Consider the following 14,510-nt stretch of genomic DNA (forward strand, 5'->3'; position numbering starts at 1 on the left):
TATGACATTTTGGGTCTATATTAACGGATATCCCTGACAACTGAGAGACTATGTGGTCACCATTTAACCAAAGCAGCAGGGTTTCATCTCAGACCCCATCACGCACTGTCTTCGCCTCTCTCCAGCCTGGGCAAGACTGGAGCTCTGTGGGAAGCCATTCGACAAACCAGCCCCCAGCTGGGGTTTGTATTTGACTCTTCAAGCTTCTTGATGAAATGAACATTGGCAGCATGTAGAGAATTTTGTATATTGGCGGTTAGCTGACGATGGGAGCCCAGAGAGACTTTTGTTACGTTTGTGGACCGAATTTCCTCACACCGACTCATCGCGAATGGCGAGGAAATCAAACCTAGACAATTTTCTGGTTAGTTTTTGTCCTCACAAGACAACAATAACTTTAAATGCAATAAGAATGAAATAGTTTATACCTAGAACTAGTAAAACCTAATATGCAGCAGTATTATCCTTTAAGGAGTAATATACACCTGAGCCTCCCCAATTAGACAAATTTGATCAGTTTATCCTGTGTCTACGGTTTGAGTTTTAACATTAAAACTAGATGCAGTGCTCCCACTTAGTTTGAAAATGAATCCATATTTAGGATACGCTCGGATTTGTTTACTATAACTATTATTTTATCGACCCCGTATATCTTTTAGCCATATCAGTATACTTCTACAGTAGCCAAGTTATTGCAATATAAACCATCTTCAAGGCTGGAAGCTGTGTCAAAAGACTAACCCAAAAAAAACTGAGATGTTTCTTTAGATGCCGTCACCACAGGACATTTCCACTGATAGCATGTCGCCCTGCTCGTGTCAACATGACATGCAGTTTGACAAATCTCACAATCTCAGCTAATGTCAGTCACACAATCTCAGCAGGTGACAAAAAGCAAACTTCCCCAGTCCTCATTTCATATTCTCAGTTCCTGTTTGCTCCTGCAGCATTTTCAGCAGACATCAGTCGCCTGCCTAATGTCAGATGTTAAAGCGTCAGAAATCAGGATTTTTCACTCAGGCCTCTGAAAGATGGAAAGATGGATAACTGATGGTTTGTGGGGGGGTGAGCTGGTTTGACTTCCTGTGTGAGAGCAGATACACAGATGTACTGTTTGCTGTTAAAAAAGAGCCGCAAGCTGGCAGACTGTCAGCCCATATGTATTAAAAATATGCCTATTATATACATACTTATTATTAAACACAACTGCAGTGCTAAAGCTGTTTTTTCCACTTAGAGCTCTGCCACACTGATATCACTTGGCTGTTTACATGCGTCTCTTTTAAAAAACAATGTGTGAAAGTTGTGATATAAGAATTTAATTTAAAAAAACTTTTTATTTTTGTTGCATGCAGATAGTATGGAGCAATTCCTTGCAGGACTTGTTACAGCTCATTCTTTTTTTTGTGTTGCCGAGCTCCCCCTCAGACAACAGTGGACCATAATATCATCAAGCGACAGTCACAACATCATCATATCATAACAGATAGCTCAAAGGTTTGCTGTGGCAATAGGGCTCAGGCCCCTGTTTTTTTTTCTGCCTAGCTCTTCTCACTTTCTCTTAGTCTTCCTTGAATCAGTGGAAGGACAGTTGCAGCTAAAAAAAAGTTGGCAAGGACAGAGAACAGCTAATGTCTGTCACACACTCTCAGGGTGAGTAATGCCCACTCATCCCCTTGATGTGGTGGGACACTAATAAATAGCATTCCTGTCTCTTGGCTTGTGTTTGAGAAGCAGAGCCAGTGAGTCGACTCACACAGGGACACACTGTCCTCATCCCACCAGAGTTTATCATCCAGGAAACTCTGGATTCTTCCACTATGTAGTCGCCACTCATAATAACAGCGGCGTTATCGGGGCTACGTTTGCGTAAAGGACGATCATATGCAAGGAGTTATCATTGTTTACATATCAGTCTTTTATAATCATGGGATTTCTAAAAGAGAGGTAAAAAAATAACATGGTTCAATGTATTCATTACAGAATGAACTAGAGACTTTGAGCTGGTTGAACCATTAAATTGATGAAATATCTTGCTGGTGAAACATGTTTGCCCATAGCGTGTTTTGTTAGCTGGTTAATGCCCCCCAAAGGACGAAGCAGCACAAATAATGATGGCATGGACTTTCTCGCTTCCATTCTGGAGACTCTAGCAGTGTGTGTGTGTTTGTTTATATACTTACTAAAACTTACTATTTTGTACCTCTAAACAGTAAAATATCCATAATAAAAGAAAACAGACAAGTATTGGATTTTACAGCAGAACATTTCAGTATGTTGTTGTGTGTGCTATTGTGTGCTATCACATTCTCGATTATTTATTTTTTTATTCATTTCTGTTTATTTTGATTCTATTTTTTTCCTGCGAAGCTTTTCAATTGTTAAACATTAGTAAGAGTTTGACTTCAAAAACTAGGGCCAGCATTATAAATTAATTGGAAGTTTGTGTTTGTATGTGTGTTTCTTTTTCTTCTTCTCTGCAAACATCAGGATTGTTTGTTCTATGCAAAACCCATCGTTCATATTTTTTCCACCTGCCCCTCCTCAAAACTCATTTTATGGGTATTATTTTCCCGAATAATTGTGTTTTTTATAAAGGAACGTACGCACCATCTGGACTTCAAACAGCATGGGAGAGAGAGCGCGAGTCTTGCGGGGTCTTTCTTCTGGGCCGTAATGGACTAAATAATGATGCTGTCAATTTTTCAAAGCGCTTCATTCCCAAATACGTGATTAAAATGAGTCAAATGAACAGGGTGATGACAGGCTGAGTCAAAGGTAAAAAAATCAAGAGAACAAGAAAGTGTAGTTAGAAGGGTGTGTGTGTGTGTGTGTGTGTGGAAGGGGGGTGGGGGCTCATTTGTCGTTTCAATCCTTCCATGTTGTCATTTATGAAATGATTGGTCCCCAGGTGTTGTCAGGTAAATCTTTGTTACACGCTGATTTCAGTGGCACGTGAATATCCTCTTGAGTTGAGGTGTCATTGTGTTTGTTTTTTTCTCAACAGATTTCATCACGTTTTCTCACGGGGGAGTATTTATGTTAGAACTCAGCTGATTTTTGTTTTTCACTGGGGAGCTATTGATCATGCCTCAAGTCATCAGCGAATGCTGATGTTCTGTGATGTGTGGAGCGTTACAACATGCTCCCCTTTCAACCCCCAAAGCCATTTATTATGTGCATACATCACATGTTGGATTCCAGCCACACACGTTATCTGCCTGACAACAGCGAATCATTCATTACACAATTCAGCTACACATTTTAATTGCCTATAAGAGTCAAATGTCACACGTCAGTGCATGTGTGTGTTCTACTTGACTTTATACTTTGCAGAGTTATTCTGTTGTTTATAATATTTGTAGGTTAGTTTTTTTGGGGGGGGGGGGGTTGCATACAACACTTTTTAGAGTTACGCAAGTCGGAAGATTATGAGCGCTCACTGATGAAACAAACAGCTTCAGTTATCCTGTTCAACTGCAGAATTCGGAGATACTAAATTAGATGTTAAGTGAACAGTCGGCGCTTATAACCCAAACTGCCTTGAAGGAGGCCATATATTTATGTTCATACCCCGACATGATGCCAGAGTCCAGAATTCTGAGCGATGAACCAAAAGCGTAGTTATAGTCGTGATATATTGTCGAGATCGCTGCATGCATTTTGGCAAAACTTGTTACCGTCACACTCAAAGTGAAATTTTCAAAACTTCGTCGAGCTCTGTTTCAGTAAAAATGTCTCGCACTCTGTTTGTGTTTATATGTAAATAATATGCATTATACATCACATTATGCAACACTGTCACCTTTATTACCAAAAAATTGCCTTTGAAATTCTGTCAGAAAGCTGTGGATACAGAAATTCATCATAAAAAAGAAACCGTTAACTTAATATTGCGTGAATAGAATAAGATAGGATATTGCCAGCTGTATGCGCAGAGATAAATATTTCTGCCTGCAGTCAGAATGTTAAACTATAGACCTCACTTGTAGGATGCGAGTCGAGATGCGGTGCCTCCAAACGGGGTAGTGCTCACATTGTTGACGAGGGCAGTAATTAGAAATGCCTCCAGCGTGTTTCTTGTGCTATTCTTGACCTTGCAAGTGGATACTTTCTGAATTCTCAGAGTTCGGAAATCGTGAAAACAACTTCCTGCGTTGTTATCACAGCTCACGAGTTCAATCTGAAGGAACATAAAGGTGAAACTGCTAAGAATAATTATAGCTCTGTTACATTTAGGTGTAACTGTAATACATAAAGCTAGTATGTACCGGTATGTACCATATGTTATGTTTTGTCATGGTCCCTTGATAATGGGCAAACAGATTTCTCTCCTCCATCATTTTCTTAGCTCTAATGCTAATTGTGCTACAACAGTATACAGTAACTATAGAGTAGAGCTGGTCTAGACCGACTATGTGATTCTGTGATAGCATCATCTGTATCTTTTCTTTCTGCATTATGTTCTTTAATTTCATATTTTGGTCCATCTAACACACTCTGACACTGTACCTTTGATGAGTCCGTATCGTCCTGTGATACCGGCCGACTTAAATGAGGGTCGGGCTCTGGTTACAGTTACAGTCTCATTTCATATTTAACATCTGACATTAAAGTCTCTAAAAGAGTCTAATTGGCATACCAGCGGAGTAATTATGCAAATCTGTTGAGACTCAATTAATGCGAGATATACTGAACTGATTGCACGTTTTTCCTCATTATTTTGTTTTCTGTTTTGTGAAATCGTGATAAAGCATATTCACAGATACCCATCGTTTATTATGCATTTCTTCATTTTAAAAATGAGCCATTTTGTTTTCTTCACAGAAGAATCACTGCTCATCCTAGCTGTGCGGGGTTGTCACTGTGCAGTTTAGTGGCGAGTAGGAGAAAAAGCAGTTAGTTGTGGTCTTGTAGAGGATTTTAGAGAATCTTAATACAATCTTTATAAGTGTTGATAAAGTCTTATGACTGATCCTCATTTGACTGTGATATTTTCCCTTGATTGAACTCCTTTTCAGTCCTTAACCACTCTCCCTGAGGTTGTTTTGCCAGTGTTTTGTCATCCTAGCTGACACGGTTTGACCCAGTATTTCATCTGACACTCTTCTATTGTTACCAAGAGCTGCTCCTTCACAGAGCTCCCCATCAGCCTGCTAACACGTGCCCTCTTGAAGCGACTGTGTTCGCTCCCCCCAATGAAAACATGCACTTTTGGCCTCTTAAGTTCCTGAAGTGTCATTGCCAATGTCTCTGTTCTGGTAGATTATGTTCTAACTTATTAAAATATTTTTTTGGAGCACACATCATCCACATTTGTTAAAGAGAGAATTATACATTAAAGACTCTTGAGGGCTCAGATCTCATAGCTGCTTGCACTTGAAGAAGGCACTAGAGGAGCAGTGAGACTGGTAATATTGAGAGACAGAAGAGTGGGACGCAGAGGATTGCATGCGTTTGTTTGTTTTACCTCACATTCTCTCTCTCTGAATGCGCTGCATGGCAACCTATGTGTGACAGTGTGCCATGTGTGGCTGCTTCTCTGTGTAGGCATGTGTGTGTCTGTATGTGTGCAAATGGATCTGTGTGTGTGTGTGTGTGTTCGTGCCAATGTAGAAGCGAGTGAAACACAGCCACAACATCTGCCTGTTTTTGTGACACTGCTTTGAAGTCTCCCCAGTGCCCGCTAAAAAAGACTTCAGACGCTTTCTGTCTGATTGCCTTAACGTGGCGTTGTCCTGGGATGCCCAGGCTTTTGAGGAGAGGGAGGGGGCAGGAGCCTGAGCGCACAGTGCAAACCACAGTAAGAGGAGTAAAAAGAAAAAAGCCAAGGAGAGTAATGAGGATGTGCAATAGCTGGGGAATACATGCAATACAGGTAGGGAAGTGTGAAACACTGCAATTCATCTTAGATCCACCTACACTTAACTACAATGCTCTTTGCTCATTGCTTGTAATTTGTGTAAAATGATTACAATATGCCTGCGAGGTGTTTTATTTTTTTCTGTCCATTGCTGTTTACAGTATTGAATGTATGTGAATACAGCTAACTAAAGTAGCTATAAGGATAGAAGGCGCATTTCAATGTAAATTCCCCCACCCGTATTTCTTGCAGATAGTCTCCATCATCCTAAATATGTGATGTAGGTTTGACAAAACAGTAGACTTATCTTCTCCTTTTGACATCTCCCAAACTCTTGAGATGCAGCTTCACAGCATGTCAGACCAGTCTATTTCTGGTGTTTCATGGGCCGTGGAGGGTTGTACTTATTAGCATTCTTACTATGTAATGTTGACTCTCACTGGCAGCGCTATTAAAATGTTCTTCGGAGCAAAGTCAAGGCTGAGAGAGGTCGAGAGGGGGGTAAGGGCTTCATCGCAGGGACCAAGACAAATTTCATGGCGGATGGCTCCGTGCGCCTGGTTCTGCTGAAGGTTTCTTTTTATTAAAAGGGAGTTTTTCCTTCCCCCTTTTGCCAAATCCTTGCTCACAGGATTCCATCGGATTGTTGGGGTTGGAGTTTTCTCTCCATTAATGCAAAGTCAATATAAAGTGCCTTGATGCAGCTGTTGTTGTGAAATAAAATTGAATTGAACTTGACACTGAAGGAGAAAAACACTGACTGGAACAGAATGGAGCACAAAAGGGAACTTACTAAAAACTGCCTCACCAAGACGCACACACTCTGTTGGAAGATATAAATGACATCAAGCAAAAGTATCAACAGTACAGCTGGTGTTACAAAAGAAACAAACAATAAAACTCAAACACAATTCATTCCCAAAACCAAAAGCAGTCATGAACCCACAAAAATTCTAAACCCTGGGTCTAAGATCCAGGACCATGACAGTACAGATGGTAAAAAACCCTCAATATGCAATTCTCAGTAAACAGAAATACAAGAAACCTGTACTTAAAATGTGGACTTCTTTTGTATTTTTTGTGATGTACTTAGTGTTACAATGGTGGGACGCTCATATTGAACAAAGCTTCAAATAATGACCTCAGCAAATTTGAAAGTAATCACCTTTGCAAAATGCAGTGTGAGCCTGAGCAGAAAGCCTTCTACACATAGAGGGAAAAAATTACTGGACATTAATTTTAATTTACTTAATTCAGCAGGTTTCTTTTTATCTCTGTCCAGACAATTGCAGATTTGGAGGCCCAGTTGTCAGAGCTACGTGAGGACCTCAAGAAGGCCCATGCCCAGCATAAGCAGCAGCTGGCCGAGATGGCGTTGCTCCAGGAGGAGGAAAAGCAAAGAGCAACCCTGGACAAACGGGCATCCCTGGACCGGCTCGAGAGAAACCACCAGCAGGAGAAGGATGCTGCACATGAGAAGGTGAGAAAGTATAAGATATGGGTTTTTAACTCTGTTTTGACTGGGTGAATGAATACTGGAATGCCTGAAGTAGTAAAGGTTAAGGAGGTGTGGGGAATCTGCATGTTTTCCAAAAGTCAAAGAAGAAAACAACCTGGGAAAACATCAAAAGCAGCAACAGAACATCTCGAATAAGTTAAACAGTGAATTTGAGAAAAAGAGCATGAACTGAAGAGGTTGTATACCTGTATAAAAGAGAGAGGGTTTCATAGAAGCCTTGTGCTTAAAAACAGTACCTGAAATCAAGAAAGATGGGATGCAGACGCTTTGTTTTGGAGGGTGAGTGTTATAAACAGTGATTCTCATTTTCACATCAGCTGCTCTAGCAAAGTTTCTGGTCTCTTTAAAATCTTTGATAGGCACCTCATCTCCTGCTATTAGGAGATTTTATCCAACAACCCTGGGTATTTAGTCTGAACATTGCACGAAGTTGCCCTTTCATAATGAGGGACATTCTCTCCAAGCACGTTCTCATTTCTGCAGAGCAGTTTGGTTGAGGTGAGAGTACTGCATGGGCAAAATGCGCAGGATGCGGGACACGTGACGTCCACTCGCTTTCTGTGAATTCTCGATCTGTTGTCACAGGCTCACTCGGACATCAGACTTCGAACTAGAAAGCTGGCACGTTAAAAACTGCTCAGTGTCCAGTCCTGACTGCTTACATTTGGTCAGGTAATGTCTAGAACGTTTGTGGCTGCAGTGAGTCTGGGAAACTGTTTTAAATGTCGGAGCATTTGGCTAAGAATACAAATAGGCCAATGTTATCTGACCCTAAGGACAGATTTCCCTGAACTGCTCAATCAAATCAACCGAATATGCCTAAACAAAAAGTTGGGCAATAGTGCTGTCAAAATCAAAACTATTTGTACTTTTGGGTCTTTTGGGTAACCCACTTATCATCGTGGAATATACTGTTTTGAAATGTGCAAGGTCAGTTGTAGAGAGAAAACCGCAGCATTTCAATAGAGCCTTTGTTCAGCATTGCTTTTTGCTATTCCTAACACACCAGGAAGTACTTCAATGAAATCTTCCATCAAGTATCCATCTTCTTTTCTTGCTTTCGTGCTTTTTTTATTTTCTCTCTGTCATATCCGTTCATTCGCCGCCTTAGAAGCTGGACCAACGGTTGCGAAATCGCTCATAATCTTGAGCTTGCCTAGCAGGAAGCTGACCTAAGGTGGTGTTGATCATAAACTAATCCTTACTGCAGGGCCCATCAAAGAGAGCATTTTTCATTAAACACCATCCCACACCAGCTGTGCAGCATTAGGCCCGGAATGCAGGGACCTCTGAAGCACCCAGGCGGCCATTTTGGCTCCATATGGCGAACAGAATCAGTAATTCTGAAGCGAGAAAGACCCGAGAAAGAGAGTGTGCTTACGACAGCGTAATCTTTATTTGAAGAACTCACGCTATTTACTATCAGTCCCTTTTGGATATGCGAAGGCTGTTTTCAGCTAAAAGTTGTTTTATCTTTTAGGCCCCGCTTTAATTCCTCTGTGTGTCTTTTATGTACGCAAGAAAAAAAAAAGACCCACAGTTGCTGGGCAGTCTGGAGTGGATTCAAAGCTGCGTTGAACTCAGACAGATAACACTATCAGCAATGCGCTAGTTTCACTTTCATGAAGAGATTAATGATTTCTCCATCCTTTTTGTCAGCTCAACGTTGATTCTTCAAAAAAAGATTCACCAAAGGTTGAACATCTTACTTTCCCTTTTTTTGTACTTTCTTATCTGTCTCCAAGTTTGACTTTGCAGTGGGCAGGGAAAACTTTTACTATTTCTTACACCCTGTTTCTTTTTTTCCCACATGCAATTGAAGTCAGCCAGACCTCAGATCCATATTGACTCGTTCGCCCTGTTTTGTAAGCTGAAAATTTCTCATTCTTTTGATGCAGACAGAAATGCTGTCCTCTGCAGTCCACCATGCTCTTGGAAGCAGAGGCTGAGCAGGCCAGCTTTCCCTCTTTTTTATATATATATTTATATATTTTTTTAACCCATCTCCCAGATCCTGAAAAAAGAAAAAAAAAGAGGCAAGAGAAATCCATTAAATCCATGAATGGATTCTCATCAAAGACACGTGCGTTTAAGGGAGAGACAGAAAGGGAGAGCGATGGATACAGGGGGGGATGTGGGGGAGCAGTGTTTTGGTGGAGGTTCTGGGAGTAGACAGGCAAAGCTTCTGGAATGAAATGATGACAAGCAGGAAATCAGAGGAGATAAGATCAGACGTTGAGATAGTTCAATGCATTTGATCACCAAAAAGGAAAGGAGAGAAGGAAAAGTGATGGAAGCAGGCTCAGGAAAGGTGTGTGGAGGTGTGTTAGACTGGATGCTATTGAAGCTTATCTTTGCTAGTGTGTGTGTGTGTGTGTGCACACATACATGCACGTGTCTGAACACACACAGCCCCAGACCTCTCAATCTCTATTCTGCACTGAGGGGTCTGTGAAGCCGCTTCTGTGCCTGATAAAGACGCCTCATCTCTGGGCTACAGTGAGCATGAATCCTGCCTCTTACCCACACCACCTCCTTATATGACTTTTTTATTCTACCTTACACCTCCACCCTCCATTTCTCTGTCTCTCCCTCTCTCTCTCAGTCTTCACCGATATCTTTAACCCTTCCTTCAAGCTGTAGCAAGACTTATAATGTTTGTGCTTTCTGTAACTAGTTAGTTTTAACCAGAAACCTTCGCTAAGCAGCTTGGAGGCAAAGTTTCTTACCACATGCATATGAACAGGTTCTTGTCAAACACCAGCTATATTTGCACTCAGTGCTTAGTAGAAGTTGAAATCACCACACACCCCACAATAAGATATTATCAGAATACTACACTCACATTACAATGCAGTCGTGATCACGGTAATATGCCTAATTGATCCCCCCACCCGGTGCTTAACAGGGATATGAAGTTTGACATTTGGCTAATGGAGAAAAGGTCTTTATGTTGGATGTCTTCACCCCTTACAACTGTATATATGCATGTATAGCCACACCTTGCTTGCTAATACAGCCAAGAGTTCTGAGACAATGAAAGACAAAAGATCAGGAGGCTTCAGGTTTGATAGGAATTTAATGAAATTTGGAAGTTAAAATTTATATTTACCTTTAGTCTGGAGAGTAAAGCACCTTGAACTGCAAGAAGAGATTAGATGTGTGAATTTTGTCTAATATGGTTGTGTGGACCTGACTATATCTGCATGAGTGTGTACCGGTAGAAAAAAGAGGGCGCATAAATACAGAGACGTGCTGAGTTTCCTTGTTGCATCTGTATGACATACACCAGCTTCTTTCTTATATTATTTTAATTGTTGGTATAACCAACACGTGTACATTAAAAATGAAGGAGAAAAAAACTTTCCATGGGTAAGCAGTAGAAAAGGACTGTGTGTGTGCATGCACAGGGTAGTGTCCATGTGCATGCACACTTGCACCCCACATCAAAGGAACGGGGCATTTCATCAAAAACTAACCAAGTGTGACAAAATTACCTGAAGGCAAAGTCAGCCAATGAGAAAGCAGCTTTTTGGCATGCAGTAGCCAACTGCTGCTTCCTGTCACTGCACTAGTTTCCCCCTGGCTGTGCCCGATGTGATGTCCATGACATGAAAGGCACTACAGAGCTCAGTCATCCTCTGACACAGGCTGAGCATCAGACAGCTACACCATGGAGGCCTGTGCCTTCCAATTGGTCTCTTTAGTTTCACAGGTGTTTTTGTTTGCTTCAAGGACGTTTTTCACTTTAACCTGAGAGGTTTTGCTCTGAAAGCTACCTAGCTTCAGAAGGTGAATGAGACTGTATCCCCTAACTGGAACTGGGGCTTTGTTTTGTGTTTTCGCTCACTGGCGCGACGCTGCAAATGTATAAGCCTTTTATAGTAATGAAAATAAGAAAGTGCACCCTATTTCAATTCCAAGGGTTTACATACCAGGACTTCTCTTTTTTTAATAATCTGGTTATTTTAATCATTTTCTGTATGACTTCTCTCAATTTTTTGGGAGGAATTTTCATTCACTCTTCTTTATTGTCTTGCTTCAGTTCATTGAGGTATGTGGGCATTCAGTTATGCACAGCTCTCCTAAATGCCACAGCGTCTCTTTCTAGAATACTTTGGCATACAGAGGAATTCATGGTCCCGTGCCTGCAAAATAAGCCCAAGTCATCACCCCTCCACTGCTGTGCTCGACAATTGGTACGAGCTGTTTGTTCTCATATGCTGTGTTTTGATATCCCCAGACGTAGTGCTGTCCATCATGGTCAAACATCTCTACTTTATTCTCATTTGTCCAAAGGACATTGTTCCAGAAATCTGGTTGTGTGTTCAGATCTGATTTTACAAACCTGTGCTGTGCTGAGATGTTCTTTTTTGAGAGAAGAGGCTTCTCTGCGTAACCCCCCTATCCAACACCCTGAACAGGTCACTAGTGTGTTGTAGACAGAGACAGAAAGCCATTTGCACTTACATTTGCAGCTATGGGCAATGTAGAGTCACTAGTTAACCTAACCCAACTAACTCCATGTCTTTGGACTGTGGGAGGAATCTAGAGTACCTGGAGGGAACCCATGCAGACATGAGGAAAACATACAAACTTTACCCTCTGCTGTTAAATTGCTAAAACTGTATGGATTTTCAGGCCAGGGCAAAATTTGATCATAGAGGATTTAAAAGATATTTCATGCTTATTTTTTTAACATTAAACAATAAGCGTGGAACATCTTTTAACCTGCTAAGAGATGATCTAGTATTTTAGAACTTGTACTTCCAGGGCATTTGTGCCACCTAAAGATTATACTGCCAGGTAACACTGGCAGCCGCCAGTATTTATCTATTTGTTTATTTTGTATTGTTAACTGCAAACAGCTAGGAATTGAGAATATCTTTCATACAAAGCAGGGATATATAATCCGACTTCTTCAACCTTCAGTCTGATACAGATACCTTTCTGCTGATACCAAGCTCACATCTGATATTCAGTGTATAATAAGTATAATAAGGTGTATTCTCCCATCTGAGAAGGTGACTGGGAATCATTGTTTTACACGTAAGGCAACATCAGGCTCAGCCTTGAACATTGATCTCCTAATTTCGTAACATAAATTGTCCAAAAACCTCAAAGAATATTAATTTACTGAACTTTTTTTGTGAACTAAAGTGAATACAATAATAAATGTAAAAGTGTAATGGCGCTATTTATCAGGTGCTGTGAATTTTTTTGCATTAGAGTTGTTTCCTCTCAAAGCAGTAGTGACTGTGTTTTTTACCCCTTGGACGTAAAAGGCTGATGGGGTATTATTGTCACTCTGCTGGGCAAACAGGCAGGCCAATGACATGGACACCCAAATTTGAGGATGAGATAACTTGAGGAGCTTCAAATTAATAACATAAGTGCATCTATTAATATTGGACTAGTTTTCAGGTTTTCTGAAAATCTTGTGAATGCGATAACTTAACAGCAAGGCGATGTAGGATTTTAAAATTGATACCAAAGGTGTGTCTGCTGTGAGGCTGATTGTTAGGTTTTCCTTTTGTTTTCAGTATTACATCTGGAGAACAGGGTTTCTGCAGGCCGTGGGTGCGTCAGCTTGGGTACAAACTTTGAAAACCTTTTTAAAAATTTGTTTGCACCAAGGAATTCATGTGTATACAAGTTTTGTTTGTTGTGCTGTGCACTACGCTGACTGTGCAGACTTTTATGTGGCCGTGCACGCATCTGCTTTCACACAACTTTCCATGTGTGGACGCATGCACCCCTGACCGAATGTGGTTCGACTGTTTGGATCCTGATGTGCCTTCAATGTGTTGCATTCCCATCCATATTTGGAGCCGTGCACTTGTGATCCGACCACCCAAGATGCTTTTAGTACAAAACAAGCACACGGCTGATTTTCCTAATTTTCAGAGAATTTACAGCTCCAATTGGCAGACTTTTTTTTGGCTTTCTTTATTTAAAATGTTTGTGTAAATCTTTACGTGCCCGTTTTCTGCGTGCCTGTAGGAAATTAGCAGCTTACTGCATAAAACGTGAGAAAAGAAATCTGCTCAAACAGAATAGCAGGTGAGGTAAAAGATGTATAATTTTTGCAAGCGTGAAGCATATCTTAACGTGACAGTGAGCCACAGAAATATTCCACAGGTGGTGTTTTAGAGGACTGCATTTGTTATCATCATTATTATGAGTGTTTATCCTTGGACCAGCCATAAACTGGTCCATAAATGTCTATTTTCTTTGGAGAACACAGTCTTTTGGTGCTAAAACTACAGACAAGTCTTAGCTTCCACGTCGCGACTCACGAAGATGTGATAGCTGTTTAATTTTTTGTTTGTTTGTTTGGTTTTTAATACATTCGTTCATATTTTATCCACGTCAAGCCATTCATTCTTTCTAGCTCTGATCCTGACCTCCAGAGAGCTTACTGTTCTCTCTCTCAGCCGGAAGATGGTGGTACAAGGTTGTTGTCATTGTATTTGTCATAGCTACGTCTCGTTCTTCTCTCTTGCCTCCTGTCGTTGCTGACTTATTAGGTTGGTCCTCTGCCATTTGGAGATATACCAAATCATATTATTCAGTCGGTCATGGATTAGGCGAGGAGGAGAAAAACAGTGGCTGGGGGATGATCAAAGAGGGCCCACATTCACCTCACACTGACAGACTAACCGGGAGACAAAGAGATTGGAGGGGCAAGGCAAGGGATCTAATTTTAGGGGGAGGGGTGGAGGGTAAAGTTTAAGATGTTTTGTGCAGATTATTGGCTAAATTTGGATTTGCCTTCCATTGGTGTATGTTGACATCAGAGCTCGGCTGTGCGCGAACGCGCGTTGTGCGTTTGCCTCCGTGCGCGCATGCCCGGATCTCTGCGAGCTCCTCGTTTCCTCAGTGCACCATCGGGCCCGGCGGCGGAGAGGGAGGGAGAGAGCGAGCGAGTGAGTCACCCAGCAGATGAAAGAGTCAAAGTAAAAGCTCTGCCATCCCAAAAAAAACATCACACAGCTCCCTCGCTCACTTTTTGAAGTCATCCAAGAGGAGGGAGGGAAGCGACACACTTTTTTCCAATCGCATTAAAACATGGCGTCAGGCAGCTCCCATCTTGTTGCACGCTATAGATTACACTTTGGTTTGAAG

The 14,510-nt window shown here is 41.3% G+C and overlaps 1 protein-coding gene across 13 annotated transcripts in view; it reads left to right on the top strand.

Moving 5' to 3' along the window:
- cep112 (centrosomal protein 112) overlaps nucleotides 1-14,510 on the top strand; it is a 130,777-nt gene that overhangs the window by 72,100 nt on the left and 44,167 nt on the right. For all 13 annotated transcript variants that reach the window (XR_014873584.1, XM_085155860.1, XM_085155863.1 and 10 more), the window contains one exon: nucleotides 7,146-7,343. Coding sequence is in view for 12 of the 13 variants with exons in the window: in XM_085155860.1 (XP_085011986.1) it covers nucleotides 7,146-7,343 (198 nt within the window). In the remaining variant the exon portion in view is untranslated. The remainder of the gene's footprint in view (nucleotides 1-7,145; nucleotides 7,344-14,510) is intronic.

The sequence above is a fragment of the Neolamprologus multifasciatus genome, chromosome 4, assembly GCF_963576455.1.
Source record: "Neolamprologus multifasciatus chromosome 4, fNeoMul1.2, whole genome shotgun sequence".
NCBI lineage: Eukaryota > Metazoa > Chordata > Actinopteri > Cichliformes > Cichlidae > Neolamprologus > Neolamprologus multifasciatus.